The sequence below is a fragment of the Juglans regia genome, chromosome 5, assembly GCF_001411555.2.
Source record: "Juglans regia cultivar Chandler chromosome 5, Walnut 2.0, whole genome shotgun sequence".
NCBI classification, from domain to species: Eukaryota; Viridiplantae; Streptophyta; class Magnoliopsida; order Fagales; family Juglandaceae; genus Juglans; species Juglans regia.
The window spans coordinates 16,994,310-17,012,829 of record NC_049905.1 but is presented as its reverse complement, the minus strand read 5'-3'; the positions used below and the strand labels follow the sequence as shown (position 1 = coordinate 17,012,829).

The window sequence follows — 18,520 nt, the reverse complement described above, 5'->3', positions numbered from 1 at the left end:
TAAAACTTATATATAAAAATATTATTTTTTATTTTTTTTAATCAACCGGTCCGATCCGGGCCGAAAAACCCCAGAATCGGACATGAACCGACCGGTTTTTACATTTTAAAAAATAGTTCCGGAACAGACCGGTGAATGGTTCGGTCCGGACCGGTTTTCCAATTTGAGTTTACAACTTTACACCCCTACCCACAATTTATTACATCAAGAGAAATGCTACACCCATAAAGGAATTACAAAAAAGTAATTTCACAAACTGATGTAGTTTCATGTGAGTCGTCAGATCTGCATTACAATCTGATAGACTACATTAAGATACATCAGTTTGTGAAATTATTTTTGTATAATCATTTTGTGGTTAGAGTATTTCTCTTACATCAATCTATATAATACACGAGTCTTAACACCGACGGTCGTGACTTGTGAGAGAGAGTGAGAGTATGAGAGAGTCCTCATTTAGACGTTGAGATTGATGAGTCATATTAGTTAAATGGTTTGAATTAAAATGTTTTAGAGAGTTTTGAGAAAAGAGAGGAAAATAGATTAAAACGGGTCACTAACGGGTTAAATGGGTTAACACATTATTGATCTGTTTATAGATCATGTCTTAATGGGTCAATCTATTTTGACCTGAATCTGTTGACATTTAACCCAAATACGCTAATTTCGCATGGTATTTGTATTGCATTTACGGGTCGCACGATCATATTACATATTACCACTCCTAGATTTTAAAATGTTATTGTCTAGAATGGTTGACCACAGGATATTCATGTGTTGCAATCTTCCAATTGTCAAGTGTCATGAGGAATGCCATTTATTTCCTTTTTAGCCTTAGGCCTAGTTTGGATAATGAAATTATCTCAGTTCATTTCATCACATCTCATATCATCTAATTATTACAATTTTTTCAAACTCTCAAACAAAATACAATAAACAATTCAACTTTTCCAAATCTTAAAATAGAAATAATATTAAAAAATAATATTATGTAATATTTTATTCAACTTTCAATTTTCATATCATCTCATCTCATCTCAATTCACTATCCAAACCATGCCGCATACATCATTCTTTTTTTGTGAATACTACTTGTTTTATATTCAAGGACAAATTATTCAAAAAATGACACAGTGTTTTCTTACAATTATTTTACAACTCTCTTTAAATAAAGAGTAATTTTATATAATACAGTTGTAAAGTATGAGTATTATCTTATAAATTTGTAGGGTTGTAAGACTATTGGACCGATAGTCTGAGAGATCGGTCTCGAGGTGTGGTTTTTTTGGACTGGACAGGACCTAGACCAACAAAATGTGTATATATATATATTTAAATACTTTTTCATATAAATAATATATTATTTATATATCAGTTGTATAAGTTAATTATATAATTTTTATCCAAGAGATCACCATTGACCATATATACAATGAAACTATTTAATATTCATTAATTATATATAAAATATTAAAGAAATCACTTAATTTTGATTTTACTAATTTAATTAATTTTTTGTATTAATTTCTTTGTCAAAAATAGAAAAAAGAGTTTTAAAGGTTGATAAAAAAAAAAATAGAGTTGTAAATAAGTTGCAAAAGGTGTTGTATCACAATTCTCTACTCAAGCATATTTTAAATGAGGGATAGTTTTATAAAATAACTTATAAAAGTTACATTATTGTTTTAAAAAATTCAATTTAAAATATGGTTGGTTGTATAAAAAATTATAAAAAGAGTTATACGTATATCATTATTTGAAAATAAAAAATAATGGTTAAAATTAATCTACAATACAGCCTTTTAGAGTCCATTTGCTTTTAGGATAAAATTGCCTATAATAAATTTTAGGATTGTAATCGAGCTTACTCAAATAGCATGAGCTGGATGGCTTAAGATTTTAAAGGTGCAAATCGGTCAGTCCGGGTCGGTGATGGACCATTTTCAATCCATCATTTTCTTAGATCGAACACCCATAAGGACTGGACTGGTAGCTATCGGTATGATCTGGTCAGGTCGGTTCAGCCTAATTATTATTTTTATTTTTTTAAATAATTAATAAAAAAAATTTAAAATACTAAATTAAAATTAAGTGACTTATTAATATGGATTATGCAACTAACTCAATAAAAAACTATTTTATATGGTCAATGCTAATAAATTAGATGAAAATTACATTATTAATTTATATAATTACTATATAATTAAATAATTGATATTATATATTAGTTAATTGATAGAATATTAACAAATGTTAATAACATATTTAAAATTTTATATTGTTAATGGTGATAGGTTAAATGAAAATTGCATAATAAATTATACAATTATTATATAAATAATATATATAAAATATATTTTTTATTTTTATTTTTCTTTCGGTCCAATCCGGTCTGGTCCGTAGTGGAAAAACCCTGGACCGGGACCAGATCGAAACTTTTCGGTCCTCTAAAACATGGACCGAGACTGATCGGTCTCAGTCTCGTTCAGGTTGGTTTCTCAAGTCCAGACCTACCATTTATCACCCCTACTTAAGAGATTACTAATACATAGATTGATAAGGCAATTTTTCAGATGAATGGCTTAAGTTCTCCTAGGCCAAATTGCTTCCTAATTGCTTTCTTTCAGAACCACTGGGAAATAGTTGGTAAAGGGGTGTGTTCAACAATAACTGCAGCTTTCAGGACAAATTCTTGGGCCACTGATCTAAATGATACATTCATTGCCTTACTCCCCAAGGTCACAAAACCAACCAAAGTATCTGAATTTAGGCCCATCAATCTTTGCAATGTACAGTTCAAGACCATAGCCAAAGTATTAGTAAATAAGCTGAAATCCAATCTTCCTTCTCTCATCTCCCATACATAAAGTGTCTTTGTTCCTGAAAAACTTATTATAGATAATGTAATTGTTGCATTTGAATCAATGCATACCATCTGTAATAGTCACCAAAAATTCAGTGGATGAACTTTTTTAGACTTTAAGAACACGTGAAAACCCCGGAAAGATCTCACGAATCGAGCAATCACGTAAGTTTTGTCAGCTTAGTAAGTTTCTTACCCATTTTAGTGACAGAAATGCGATTTTTTTTATTTGAGGTACTTAAGAGTATAAGATTGAGAATTGGTTTGCGCCATTAGTCTCATATGAATATCTAGGATTTTACGACGTAGTAATACGATTTTCGTTTTCTGGATGAAAGCTGTTCAAAGATGTATTTTAATTTATTCAAGGTGCTTAGGAGTCTAAATTTGTGAAATGAATTGCACTATTAATTTCGTAAGATTATTTAGGATTTTATGATACAAAGTTATTTTTACTATTTTTGGAGTGAATAGTAACACCTATGTTAGCACTTAGTCCAATCATTTTCAAATCACACTGTGAATTGCCCAAGTCAGTTTAGAGAAGTTTTATTTGGATATTTGACAAGATTTTAGCTACACTTTATGAATTGGTCTACATTCAAATTAGTAATGAGAATCAAAGGTTTAGTTTAACTGCTGAAGTATTTAATAAGCTCCTAGCACTTGTCAATTCAAATTCATCTACTTAGAACACTAGTACATCCATAGCAGCAATAAATCTAGCCACTGCCCCTCAATTTTCTGGTAACCATTTTAATCAATGTAGTTCTGCCTCTACCAAGTTAAATTCTAAATTCTTTTGGATCTTAGATACCGGTGCAACAGATCATATGATCTATTCACCTCTATTATATCTTCTACTCATAAACTAGTTACAAATTCCATTAATCTTCCTATTGGAAAAACTGTTCCAACATTATATACTGGAACTGTAAGTCTTTCTAGCACATTACATTTAAATAATGTTTTGTGTGTTCCTAAATTTTCATTCAATCTATTATCTGTTTCTAAACTAACTAAAGAATCTAATCTTTGTTTATCCTTTTTTGGTTCTTATTGCCTTTTACAAGACCAATCAATGAAAAAGATGATTGGGATTGCCTTTGAGAAACAAGGACTTTGTCACCTATCTCAAGCTTCCTCGAAAGCTAATTCCTGCCAGCAATATCAGTTTAATTCTACACCAATCTTTACATCAGCCACTACTCAAAACCAGTCAAACCTTTAGCACTACAGATTAGGTTATGTCTCGAATTCTAGAATACATTTTCTTAGACAAATGGACAATTCAATAACATTTGATTGTACAAATGTCTGTGAAATCTATCCACTAGCAAAGCATAAAAAGCTTTTTTCCCTGTATCACAAAATATTTCTAATAAAGAGTTTGATTTGATTCATTGTGATATATGGGGTCCATTTGCCACTATCTCATATTCTGGTTTTAAAATTTTCCTAACTATAGTAGATGATTTTACAAGATGTACTTAAGTGTATATGCTTAAAAATAAATCTGAGGTTTCATCTTTGCTGCCAAATTTTTGTAAAATGGTTACAACTCAATTTAACACTTCTGTCAAAACCATAAGAACAAACAATGGTTCAGAATTTATCCTTTCAAAATTTTATAGTGAAAATAAAATTTTACATCAAATAAGTTGTGTAGAAACCCCACGACAAAATGGAGTTGTTGAAAGGAGATATCAACACTTATTAAACACTACTAGAGCTTTGATGTTTCAAGCAAACTTACCTTTAATTTTTTAGAGTGATTGTGTATTGACTGCAGTACATATCATAAATTGAATTCCAACTCCTCTTCTCCAAAACAAAACATCTTTTGAAATGTTATTTCACAAATTACCAAATCTTTCTCATTTAAAGGTTTTAGATGCTTATGTTTTGCATCTATAATTGCTAATCACAGACAAAAATTCGATCCAAGAGCAACTAAATGTCTATTTTTAGGATATCCTTATGATGTCAAAGGTTATAAACTCAAGGACTCAAACAAAAACATAATCATTATTTCCAGAAATGTTGTGTTTTATGAAACCTTTTTTCCATTCAAAATTCTTCCAATTAATTCTAAAATACCTACTTTTTTGTTTCCTTCTTCATAATTCCAACACGATTCGTCTCATATAAATAATCCTATCCCTTTTTATCAAAATAATTCCTCAATGAATTCTAGTGAATCAGATTCCTCTCATATCGACAGTGACCATCAACTGACTTAGCAAATTTCATTCCTACTAGTTCATATATCAGAAAATTATCCAAAATTAAACAACCACCAAAATTTTTGCAAGATTATTATTTTGGCACTGTCTCATTGTTTCCTTATGCAAACAACTCATCTGCTTCTATTGGTTGCTCCTCTAACACAGGTAATCTCTATCATATATCATCTTTTAATTCTGTCAGTAGACTTTCAGCACCACACAAAAGCCTTTTTAGCTTCAATTTATGTTACCAAAGAACCCAAGACATACAAACAAGTTACAAAATTACATGAATGGCAGGTTGCTATGAGAAATGAACTTAATGCTTTAGAGTTAAACAAAACCTAGGAACTTGTTACTCTCCCTAAAAACAAACAAACCATAGGTTGTAAATGGGTTTTTTGAGTGAAATACAAGACTGATGGAACTATAGAAATACATAAAGTAAGTCTGGTAGCCAAAGGCTACACTCAACAAGAAGGATTAGGCTTCATTGATACTTTTTCTCTAGTGGCAAAACTTACTTCAATTCGGTTATTGTTAGCTGTTGCTGTTATTAGGGGTTGGCATATTCTCCAATTAGATGTAAATAATGATTTTTTACATGGTGAATTACATGAAGAAGTCTACATGGAAGTGCCCCTGGTTTGGATGTTAAACAACCCAATATAGTTTGTAAACTGTTAAAGAGTCTCTATGGCCTAAAGCAGGCCTCTCGACAATGGTTTGCAAAACTCTCTCAAGCTCTTCTTGATTATGGCTTTACTCAAGGCAATTTTGATTGCTCACTTTTCATTAAGAAAATTGCCACTTCTTTCATAGCATTACTAGTATATGTAGATGATGTTCTACTAGCTAATGATAGTCTAATTGAGATTCAGCAACTCAAGATATTTCTGCATGATAAATTCACAATCAAGGACTTGGGGCAGCTGAAGTACTTCCTGGGATTGAAAGTAGCCGATCAAAGTCTGGAATTTCTCTTTGCCAAAGAAAGTATGCTTTGGACATACTTCAAGATTCATGTCTCATAGGTTCCAAGCCAGCTACATTTCCAATGGAATATACTCTTAAACTTAGTGCAGATGATCCCAATCTTTATGAGGATGTCTCGAGTTATAGAAGATTAATTGGCAGACTACTATATTTGATAATTACAAGGCCTGACCTGGCTTATTCTGTTCAGGTTCTTAGCCAATTTCTTGCTAAACCAGCAATGTCTCATTATCAAGCTGCCATTCGTGTGCTTAGATACTTAAAAACAACACCAGGCTAAGGGTTATTCTTCTCTTCATCTTCAGATTTAAAATTGACAGCATTTTCTGATAGTGACTGGGCAGGTTACTTAGACACCAGGAGAAGTGTTACAGGTTATGCAATTTTTCTAGGAGACTCATTAATCTCATGGAAATCGAAGAAACAAACCACAGTTAGCCGATCATCGGCAGAAGCAAAATATAGGGCTCTTGCAGCCACAACATGTGAGGTGCAGTGGTTACTTTATGCTCTTCAAGATCTCAGTGTTGATCATCCTCAGCCAACAATGCTCTACACTGACAGCAAATCAGCTTTGTCCATTGCAACCAATCCAATACAACATTAGAGGACTAAACACATTCAAATCGATTGTCATCAAGTTAGGGAAAAACTGCAGCAGAATGTTATAAAGTTTTTTTTTATTCTCTCAAGGCTACAACTAGCAGATATCTTTACAAAACCTCTCGAATCATTGCCTTTCAATCATAATTTGTGCAAGATGAACATTATAAATATACATGCTCATCTTGAGAGGGGGGGGGGTGGGTGTTGGAGTATAGCCTCTCATATCGACAGAATGGAATTGAAGTCTAAGGAAGAAAAGCTAAAGGCAAAGAATAAACCAAAGAAGACTTAGATACTGTTATTTTTGTTCAATTCAAATTACACAAACTCTCAAGTTCTCCCAATTTCCTTCTCTATTTTCCCAATTTTCCTCCTCTATTCATCGAGTTCTTAACAACTAACTCTTTATCCCTGAAGATTCAAGTTTAAACACTATATATTTACACGTACATGCATGGATATATGCCTCATGATCATCTACAACCCTTGGCCAAGACATGCATTGTTAGAACCCAAGGTGTTCTTCCTCATTCCAAGCTTATATACATGATGCTTAAATGATCTCTGTCAACCTTTTATATATATCTTAAGCACCTCTGAACACACATGCATGATTAGGTATTAAGGAAACTTGAACTATATATGTGTGTGTGTGTCATGTGGTACTGGTCGAACTTATAAGTTATTAATCTTCATGTTTTTGCAATTCCTACTTAAGAAGGGGTAAAAAAAAATCAATACGTAAAATATGAATGAACCTGCATAAACCCACCATCAAGTTTTTACTCGGAAATAAAAAAGAGATAAAGACATTCATTTAGTGTTGCTCGAAATATTCATATGGGCTAACTGTAATAAATGTTGTAGATTTGCGCTCACTTGATATGTTTATCTCTCTTTCACATGAAGAGATATTTTTTCCAAAAGTAATGACCACATATCTCGTGTTTAGATTGCGTTTTAATTCGATCAATACAATTACAAATACATGTATGATCTTAATTATCTTCAAAATCAAATACAATGTGGTTTAAGTTAACAAAAATGTCTAATGATCTACAGTTTTCATCTTTGAGTTATTCTTATAATTTGGCATGTAGTCATGTGAATAGAATTTTTCTATTCATAAGTCTCATATACCACACACCACATTTTCTTTAATTTTTTTTTAATTTTTTTCTCTTACAAAATGTGTAGTATATAGATGATAAGTAGAATAATTTAATTATTTTAAAAATAATAAAACCAAAAAAAATAAAAAAAAATAAAAAATAAAAGAAATTGTGATGTGTGAGGCTGGTGAATAGCAAAACTCAAATACAAACATTTTTCAATTTCAAATCTTCAACTTTTTTATCTAATCATTATCTAATTATTAAAATTTTTCTAAACTTTCAAACAAAACACAATAAACAATTCAATGTTTTCAAATCTCAAGATAAAAATAATATTATAATAATATTTTTATTCAAATTTTTCTCTCATTTTCCAAAATCTCATAAAGTATCTCAATTCAAACCATTTCATTACTATTTATAAATTATTTCATTATTATTCACAGATCATCTTATCTTATATCTCACTACCCAATATGCACCACCATTGATAATAACTATTGTTAGAAGTGAGATCACCGTCAGTGTAGTTTCCTGTAAAGATTGTGTATTTAAAGTTTGGTTCATGCATATTATCTTCTGATGTTGACTCCCAAAGCCAAAAACTAGAATGCTTTCATTCAATTCCGAATCATCTTTTTTAACCTAATATTCTACTGTTCTTATTTACTTTTCCTTGTGTATGTGGATTCTTAAGACAGTCTTAAATATTCAATAAATGTTTCAGAGTCCATGTATAGATCCGTTTGAAATTTAAAATCATCTCAATTCATTATTATAATTTTTTTAAATTTCAATACAAAATATAATAAACAATTCAACTTTTTTAAATTTTAAAATAATAATAATATTGAAAATAATATTCTAACAATATTTTATCATTTCAACTCAACTTAACTCAATTCAATTTAATATCCAAACGTAAATGTGATTGAAATAAACAGATAAGAGTAAATGAGGCCCGAAACAAAAACATCCTGAGCTCATCGCCTATATTGTTTATAATATCAAATATTCAATAAATATTGTAAGATTCATCTTTTATATATATAAATATATATATATATGTCCGATTCATAAATTTGGATATGTATCTTGGTCCACAAATTCATGCCTGATCAAATACCTTAGTCTTATATTTGTGAGTTTTGTGAGAATAGAATTTACTACAAGAAAATTATTTATTTGCGATTAGTTATTTCTATCGAAATGACTATTTTCAACTTGTCTATTTGGAACTTGTACCTAGCATTACTCTTTCAACTAAAATGAGTTTGATTTCGTCGCAAACAAATGGTCACAAATATCCGTTTTTCTTATAATGATTCTACTACATTTCCCGAAAAATCAAACATTGGTCGGCCCGGTTTGGATTATGAAATGTCCCAACTTATTTCAACTCATTTTATCTAATCATTACAATTTTTTTAAGTTTTTACACAAAATATAATAAACAATTCAACTTTTTCAAATCTCAAAATAATAATAATAATATTATAACAATATTTTATTCAACTTTCAACTTTTATCTCAACTCACTATCCAAACATCCCTTAAATATTGTTGAGATAAGATAAGATCATGAGTTAAGATGAAAGTTGAAAGTTGAATAAAATATTGTTAGAATATTATTTTTTAATATTATTATTATTTTGAGATTTGAAAAAGTTGAATTAGTTATTATATTTTGTGTGAGAATTTGATACAGTTATAATAATTAGATGAGTTGAGATCAACTCTGAATCCAAACGGGATCTAAATTGCTTTGGAGGGAACTCCCAATATTCCAACTTTTCAATTCTAATAAAATATTAGGATGCACAAGTTTCACATATTCTCACTAAAAAAAAATGAAGTCCGCAATTAAAAAATAGATTTTTTTCTTAAGATTTTAAATTTGTCTATTTTTCAAAAGATATGTGTGAGGGTTGCTTATTTTAAAACTCTATAAATCATTTTATATTTAAAACGAAAAACAAAAACAAAAATCAATTCAAACTACAGCTAGCATGTTGTTAAAGTGACAACTCACCACTCACCTCCTGAATCAAAGATTCTATTAAAAGCTCCCCCTCATAGTTCAGATTAGATAATAAATTAGATAGGAAAATGTCGATATTGCTCTCATGTATGATAGAAATAACAAAATTACTTGGGAAAAAAAAATATAAACGAAATTGGGGGCTAGGGCTGTAATCGAACTGAGTTGAGCCAATTTTTGACTTGTCGAGCTCGGCTCGAGCTCGAGATTTCTTTTTATTCTTTGTTTGAGCTCGACTAGATAAGTTAAACTCTCAACTCGAGCTCAAGCTCGAGCTCGATCTCGTTTCACAAATGAGTTTGAGTTGAGCCGAGCTCCAGCTTGAACTTGAATTGTTTATTTTTTTTATTTTTTGAATAAGATTTAGTAATTAATAAAATAAATAAATAAATAAAATCAAAATATCTAATATTGAAATTATACAACTAACAAGCAGAACCCCTATAGAATTATAAAATTTTAAACAATTTATAAATAATTAATTTCTAACTAGTTGATATTTATCCAAAGCCTATATATATATTATTAATACATACACTTAATATTATAACATATATCTATTTTATATATGATTCATACTAGTATATGAAATTATTAAATTTTATCGACTAATTATTATACAAATTATAAAATATACTTAAGAAATATATTCACTATATAGACATAAGTAATTAGATTATATATTATATATTTAATTATAAAAGTGGTATACTTATATTATTAGTTACTACACATATATATGTATATATACATAGGTGTATGTATATATTTATCAATATATAAATGAGTTTTAATCGAGTCGAGCTAACGAGTCGAGTCGAGTTTTGTCGGATATGTGTCATTTATAAATCGAACGAGTATCTACTTTTATAAATAAACTTTTTTTTTTTACAAATCGAGTTCGATTCAAATTTAATCGAATGAATACTAAATAGACTATCAAATAGACTGATTTATTTACAGTTCTATCGAGGACCCAACCTTAAAAGCTACAGCCACGGTTCCCGTAGCCATGATCATGCCTCCCACGATGGACCACCAATTATTTTAACTTTCTTTCACGTAAAGCACAATTATGTCTTTTTATTTAGAAAATTGCTAAATGCAACCGGCTCATGCAACCGAATTGTAACCGCCACATTAGTTTAATGAAACGGTGTGTTTCATTTAAGAGAGAACTGTCAACCGAAGGACCAAATCTTGATCTCAAGTGAAACGGTGTGTTTTACTTTTCCCCTTCTCCCTTCTCCCTTCTCTCTACGTCCGTCCCCTTCTCCTGAACCCTAACACGAAGCTCGCACACGAAGAAAACACATGAAGGCAGATTTGTTGGAGACACGGATACCCACACGAAATGGAAGGAAGCGATTTTTAGAAACTGGGCAATCAATCAAGGCCTTGAGGTAACCTTCCCGAGTTTTTTGATTTCGACTTCGCAACAGATTTCATTTGTGAATCTGGGCAATCAATCAAGTCATTGAGGTAACCTCCCCGATTTTGATTTTGATTTTGATTTCGATTTCGATTTCAATTACAAATAACATTTCAATTTCAAGAGTCTTGGACTAGAAATTTACAATAATATAGCAACAACATGAGAAATTTTGGTCTGTCAGATTTGAGAAGATATCTTGATGGAGATTTAAATAGTTGTATTAACTGTTAGCTGAAAGAGTGAAAATTTGAAATCTGTTGCTGGTTGTTTTGCTGGTTGTTGAGACAAAATTTGAAATATGCTGCACATCCATTTGTTGAGTGCTCTATTGTTGGTTGTTTGCTGGTGGTTGAGACATACATGGTCCATAAAAATGAAAAAAAAAAAGACTAAATAAATGCAGTTCAAGTTAATAATACAGAACATGATTTAACTGAACCAACAATGAAAGCTCAAACAACAATGTATTGGACACGTTCATATATTTGGTAAGCAAAGATACATTAAACTATATCTTAATTATATGTGACAAGCCAGATCCTATATGTTTCTGGCAAGCAAAAAGAATCTTGCTTTGCAGTTTCATCACATAAGGAACTATATTTGGAATTTCTATTCATTCTTATGCATGAAGTTAATTGGCTCCATCTGTCTTCTGCATCATGGTTTTTCTTGCATCTAATTGCACCAAGTTAATTGCATTTTCTTATTGGCGGATTAGTAATATAATTTAATGTATCTCAAAATGAAATCTGTTCTTGCTTGTCGTGACCATTTTGTTTGTTGTTGAGTTTTATTTTTTTGGTTGTATTTAGGCATTTGAAAGGGAGATTTGTGTGTGGGTGTCTTGTCGTGACCATTTTGTTTATTGTAAGTTGCAAAGATTGAGAAAAAGTGACAGATAGTTCATTTTCTGGTGAAAATGAATCCAGTTTGTTTTTTCTTTTTTCAAGGGACAGAAGAAAAGGAATGGATTGTAGAATGTCTATTTCTTCAAAATCTTTTGGTTGTATTTTTTTTTTTATTGAGTTTGTTCGATGGTATTACCGGATTCATTCTCACCAGTTTGATATGAAAGTGGCACCCCATTAAATATTATGAAGATCATACTTGCTTTTAAGCACCTATAATTATATTGATTAAATCTGCATTCTGTTTTTGGTATGTCCAAAGTGGGAATAGCAGGATAACTAATTAGATTTTTTTATGACTTATGAGAAAGGTGTCTCAAACTTATTAAATTTTGTATAAAAACATACTAATATGATTAATCTGGAATAGTTATTACTTTTGAATACTTCCCATGCACTTTGGTTGCACCTCTCTGCACTTTTAATAAAATTTTTGCATTAACTGTCTAAACATAGTAGGGAATTTGTTATTTACTCCTCAAAAATGCAACAAAGCCTGTCTAGATTATTGTTATGTCAAAAGTCAGTACTTTGTCCTTCAGAAAATACATATTTGAAATCACTGGATCGAAGTAAGTAGGCAAAAGGTGTTGTCCTATTCTAATTAGCTAATGTCTTGCTTTAGCCAGATTTGAACTTGAAGGTTTTCAATGGGAATTCAATAAAGCTAATATTTAGCTGCTTCGCCCAATAGAATATGTTAATGGGTGAAGCAATAACAAATATATTTGTTGCATCTCACAGTTTGGGAAAGATCCTTGCATCTCACAATTGGAATTCAATAAAGCTAATGTCTTGCTTTATACATCAATACTATATTTGTTTTTTCCTTCCCATTAAAAGATCCTTGATGTTAGCAGTTTGGGAAAACTTTGTCTCATATTTTGACTGTTTGAGCTTTCATTTCTGGTTGTTGAGTGCTCTATTGCTACACATGCATTTGTTGAATGCTCTAAAGGTAATTACATGACTTCTAATGTAACATGTTTAATAATTGATTAATATTACGTACATCTAACATTTTTTATATATGTTTGCAAATATCAGGGATTACTATACTACAAGTATTTCAAGTAGGCAGATAGTGATCAATACATAGAGCCTGGATCTACAAGAAAGAAAAAATGAAATGTTAAGGAAGGAGAAAGAGGTTGAGCAGAGACTCCGCGATATCAAGAAGAGGGAGATTGAGCTCCGTAAGATGGCGGATGAAATAAGGCGTTTACGCACACTACTCCGACTGTATTAGGCTTTTGTAGTTGTTGTGTCATATTGCTTAGTAGTATTTAACTGATTTTTGGAAGGCTGTATTGGGCTTTTGTAGTTGTTGTGTCATGGTTTGTAAATCATGGAAGAAACTCTTGTAATCAGAAACTTGTGCAAAAATCAATGTGTCATGTTCTTTTTGTTTTTGTAAATTATCAGGAACCTGTGCAAAAATCTATGTGACTCGTTCCTTGTTTGTGTAAATTATCAGGAACCTGTGCAAAAATCAATGTGACTCATATTCCTTATTTTTTTTTTGTAAATTATCAGGAACCTGTGTAAAAATCAATGCGACTCATGTTTTTATTATTATTATTATTGTAAATTATCAGAACCTGTGCAAAAATCAATGTGACTCATATTGACTCTTGGAATGCCTAACAAAAATGCAAAAACTCTTGGAATCATGGGTACTTGAATCATAAAGCTATCCATTAGAATATTATTAGCTCAAAAAATACAAATAATTACATTATCTAGTTATCCATCATAATATTACATTCAATACAAAAAGCTATCCATCAGAATATTACATGAGCAAGACAAGCTTATGCCTTTCACAACATGAGCAAGGTATTTCAAGATCCATTTGTCCACATATTTCCATCTGCATATTTCCACATATTTCCATCAACAAAAAAAACTATTTATCAGAATATTACATTCAATGCATCCAATACATCCAATACACAACAAAAATGTGTTATGTTTGTGTTTCCATGAATTACAACCAAAATATACACATTGGACATCAGAATATTATGCAACCATCTCATTGCTCCGGTTGTGATCCATCCAAGTCAAGTTGCACCGGTTGTGATCTATCCAACCCAAATTGCATCTGTAGCAAATAATATTCAAATATTAATGTGATATTCATATTACTATTTAAATATTCAAATGTTAGTGAACAAACGCTTTGTTGACTTGGAATCACTGTTTCTCGGAGTTGGGTTCCACTTATGTCAAAAGCTGAGTTGTCTGGAACAAACTGGTGATAAATACTCGTCAGGAAACGGGAGAATATTGTAATTCAAATTTAAATATATAACTAATAATATACCTGCATGCCACCTGCTGTGGACATATCTATCTCTGAAGGGCCAAATAAATTCCTGCAAGTATCCATAACTGGTGTATCTCGTCCATCTCGCTAATAATCAAGTAACAAATATCATTTTTTATTAGATTATATTTGCATTAATAAAATATAAAACAAACATGTAAATCTTTAAAATGTGCACCTGTTTACTTTTCTCCTTTACTGGTGCTTTCTTTATCTTCGCTTTAACCTTTCGCATGTCTTTCTCCATCCTAGATGCTCTCCTCAAAGATGGGGGTCTGCCTTTTCCTCTCACAACATGTGGACTAAGTACTTGCTTTGAACTACCAGCTGTAGGCGTGTCTTTCGTCGTACAACCAACATTGGAATCCGTTAGGGTGATCGATGGGGGTTCTTGGTTGTCCACAGAATATAAGTCAATCATTGCATATAACTTTGCAGTTGCATCCTCAGTATGCTCTTTCGAACCCGCTGCATGAGTAATCATTTTATAGCAAATATTCAATAGACTTGAATATCTGTTAGCATCTGCCCGCTGATCCCCTACGTCATAGCTGCTGTGGATTAACGTGTATCTCCTTTTGATGTCCTTCCGCCATCAATCTAAAATGTATCTATCTGGTAATGATTTGATCCCGTTACACTTGAATACGGCCTAAAGGTGCCTACACAATATCCCCTTCATCTGAAATAACCCACAAGAACACTTTGCAGCTGCATCTTCCTCACTAAAGTCCACAGAATGTGTAACCAACTTAGTGAACTCTTCCACACAAACTTCATCCTCTACCAGATAGGTTTTTACTACACCATCCCTCTTAAGTAAAACTGGATCCAAATCGATGATGCCGGTAAGTTGCTGTTGAACTTCCCTGAATTTTGCATTCGTGTACAAATCTTGAAATATCTTTTCAATTGGAGATCTAGATATGCAGGGAATTGTGACATTGAATGAGTGGAAGTCCGCGCTATTTTCATTCTCAATTTTCTTTTTCAGCGCGTTGTCAAACTGGTCCACAAACTCTTTCAGGTTTGTCTTAGAATGCACATAAACATCAAAAAATGCATTCATGCTCTCGCTCCGCTGGGTTGTACTCATTCCAGCCTAAAAAAACTCTTTCAAGAATGCCGGTACCCAATGCTCACGCTCAGCGAATAGACTTTGCAGCCATGCATTTTCATGCAAGTTGTACGTGGTGATTAACTCATCCCAACATTTCTCAAACTCTTCAACAGTTTGAGTGTCATAGACACATTTCATCAATGCGCTTTTCAGCCCACTTTTGTAGGAACCATGGGAGCCAAGCTTCTTAGGGATTTTTTTCAGTATATGCCACAAACAAAATCTATGTCGGCTTTCCGGAAAGACAATAGAAATTACATTTTTCATCGCTCTATCCTGATCTGTGATAATAACTTTCGGAGCTATACCATCCATACAATGCAACCAAGTTTGGAATAACCATACAAAGGTCTCCGTATCCTCACTAGAAATCAACCCTGCTCCCAACAAAATTAACTGGCTGCGGTGATTTATACCAACAAATGGTGCAAATGGCATACCATATCTATTCGTCAAATATGTGGTGTCGAATGTAACCACATCACCAAAAAACTGATATGCTGCCCTACTACAAGGATCTGCCCAAAAGACATTATTTAACCTCCCGTCATCATCTAAATCCATCAACGCAAAGAACCCTGAATTTTTGTACTGCATCCTTAAAAAATACTCTTGAAGTGCTCCAGCGCCACCTTTCCCAAGTCGCAAATGCCTTGCTTTGTCGATGTAATTACGACAATCTTTTTCTAAAAAATGGAGGTTCTCGAATCCTCCCGCGCCAACAACAAGACTGCCAAAGTTCTTATTCATTCGGATGTCAGCCAAGTTATTTGTATCTAGGACTCTTTTTACAGTCTCGCTAACTTCTCTATTACAACGAAAGAAGCGAGATTTCTGTGGACTAAGGCCGTGATTATGGATATTATGAACTGTTGTCAACCGCACCTTTCTCTCAACTTTTAAGGCATTAATCTTTGCCTTACATTCTGTCTTTCCTGTCTGATGTGGTTTGGCGAGATTCAACGATTTATTTCGGGCCTTCCCACCACGGGCACAAGCAAGGGTGACATATCTAACAGTCCCATCATCCGCCTTCTCACTCCTTTTTGTCATCACCCCAAACCCACATTTTTTGCCATATTCCTTATAATAACTCAATAATTCTTCAAAAGAATTAAATTCCATCCCCAACTTTGGAACCTCAATTTCATAACCACCATCTTTTTGGACACACTCAGGTGTCCTAGCACGACCATCCTCTTTACTTTCCTCATTGACTTTAGAGGAAGTACATGGCGCTTCAGTTTCCCTACAATCGGGTGTATCCACTATACAAACTCTTGAGCTTGTTGCGGAGCTTGTAGTGATGTGAGAAATCGGAGGTCTCATCCCATACTGAAAATGGTAACCAACATTCTGCTTAAAACACAAAAATGAAAGCAATTAAACTTCCAGAAAAATATAATGTTAAAAAAAAAATACACAAAAAGAGTTGCATCACCACCTGAATGTTGCTTGGATATTGGTTGCCATCTGGGTATGGCATAAAAGCCGGTGACCATGCAGACGCTAGTCCATGCCAACCGTGCATATAATTTGAAAGGTTTGGAGCAGTTGAAGGATTTGAGCTAGATGGTATAAGAGGAGATGATTGTTCTCTCCTTTTTCCATGCTGATAATCCCAATGAGAGCTATATATTGGTGCTTCAGTATAACAACCTATGTTATTCAATTCAAATTAGTTGTAAATACATCAAATATTAAAAATGAAATTGATTGATATGATGTTATCATATAATTCACATGATCTTATATATATATATCAATAATGTAATTAGTATAAAAATAAACAAATTTATAAGTAAAATGATTGATGAGCACAAAAAAAAAATTATATTATAAGAAAATGAGTAATCATATACATACAGTCACTTTTACAACTAAGTTTCAAATCTGGCTAAAGCAAGACATTAGCTAATTAGAATAGGACAACACCTTTTGCCTACTTACTTCAATCCAATGATTTCAAATATGTATTTTCTGAAGGGCAGAGTACTGACCTATGTCATAACAACAATCTAGATAGGCTTTGTTGCATTTCTGAGGAGTAAATAACAAATTCCCAACTATGTTTAGATAGTTAATGCAAAATTTTTATTAAAAGTGCAGAGAGGTGCAACGTAAGTGCATGGGAAGTATTCAAAAGTAATAACTATTCCAGATTAACCATATTAGTATGTTTTTATACTAATGGAAATATGTAAACCTAAAAATAGCCGGCCACAAGCAATCTAAAATTTTTCAGTTTAATGATATAAAAGGTCCTGGTAAATAAATCTTTAAGCAATCTAAAATTTAATAAGTTTGAGGCACCTTTCTCATAAGTCATAAAAAAAATCTAATTAGTCATGCTGCTATTCCCACTTTGGACATTCCAAGAACATAATGCAGATTCAATCAATATAATGACAGGTGCTTAAAAGTAAGTATGATCTTCATAATATTTAATGGGGTGCCACTTCCATATCAAACTGGTGAGAAGGAATCCGGTAATACCATCGAACAAACTCAATAAAAATAAAAATAAAACCAAAAGATTTTGAAGAAATAGACCTTTTACATTCCATTCCTTTTCTTTCGTCGCTTCAAAAAAAAAAAAAACAAACAAACTGGATTCATTTTCACCAGAAAATAAAAATCTGTCGCTTTTTCTCAATCTTTGCAACTTACAGCAAACAAATGGTCACGACAAGACACCCACACGCAAATCTCCCCTTCAAATGCCCAAATACAACCAAAAAAATAAAACTCAATAGCAAACAAAATGGTAGACACCCACATGAAAATGAGGGCTTGATGATTTTGATATTACTGAAGCTAGCCACAAAGACAACACGAAACTACAAAAAATACAAGATTGATCTACAAGTTCT

At 32.0% G+C, this 18,520-nt stretch overlaps 1 protein-coding gene and 1 long non-coding RNA gene across 3 annotated transcripts; one reads left to right on the top strand and one right to left on the bottom strand.

The window, feature by feature from the left end:
• Window positions 1-11,067: 11,067 nt before the first annotated feature.
• Window positions 11,068-13,687, top strand: LOC118348470. The gene is made up of 2 exons (XR_004801535.1): window positions 11,068-11,331; window positions 13,243-13,687. It is a non-coding gene; the product is annotated as an uncharacterized LOC118348470 (long non-coding RNA).
• A 306-nt stretch (window positions 13,688-13,993) lies between these two features.
• On the bottom strand, window positions 13,994-16,720 carry LOC109005763. 2 transcript variants are annotated; one of them, XM_035690148.1, is made up of 4 exons: window positions 14,706-16,720; window positions 14,525-14,614; window positions 14,378-14,452; window positions 13,994-14,302 (listed from the first exon to the last, which is right to left on the bottom strand). In XM_035690148.1, exons 1-4 carry the CDS (start codon window positions 15,009-15,011, stop codon window positions 14,234-14,236), a joined length of 540 nt encoding a protein of 179 aa, XP_035546041.1. In that variant the 5' UTR covers window positions 15,012-16,720; the 3' UTR covers window positions 13,994-14,233. The 2 variants fall into 2 exon arrangements, 1 of the variants encoding a protein (XP_035546041.1); XR_004801534.1 differs by lacking the exon at window positions 13,994-14,302 and having other exon boundaries at window positions 14,388-14,452.
• Between the last annotated feature and the right edge of the window lie 1,800 nt (window positions 16,721-18,520).

Coding starts and splice junctions, on each gene's coding strand:
- LOC109005763 (XM_035690148.1), bottom strand. CDS start 15,011: ATGATTACTCATGCAGCGGGTTCGAAAGAGCATACTGAGGATGCAACT. Junction 14,615..14,705: donor TAAAGGAGAAAAGTAAACAG/GTGCACATTTTA, acceptor CTTGATTATTAG/CGAGATGGACGAGATACACC. Junction 14,453..14,524: donor CCACAGCAGGTGGCATGCAG/GTATATTATTAG, acceptor ATTTATCACCAG/TTTGTTCCAGACAACTCAGC.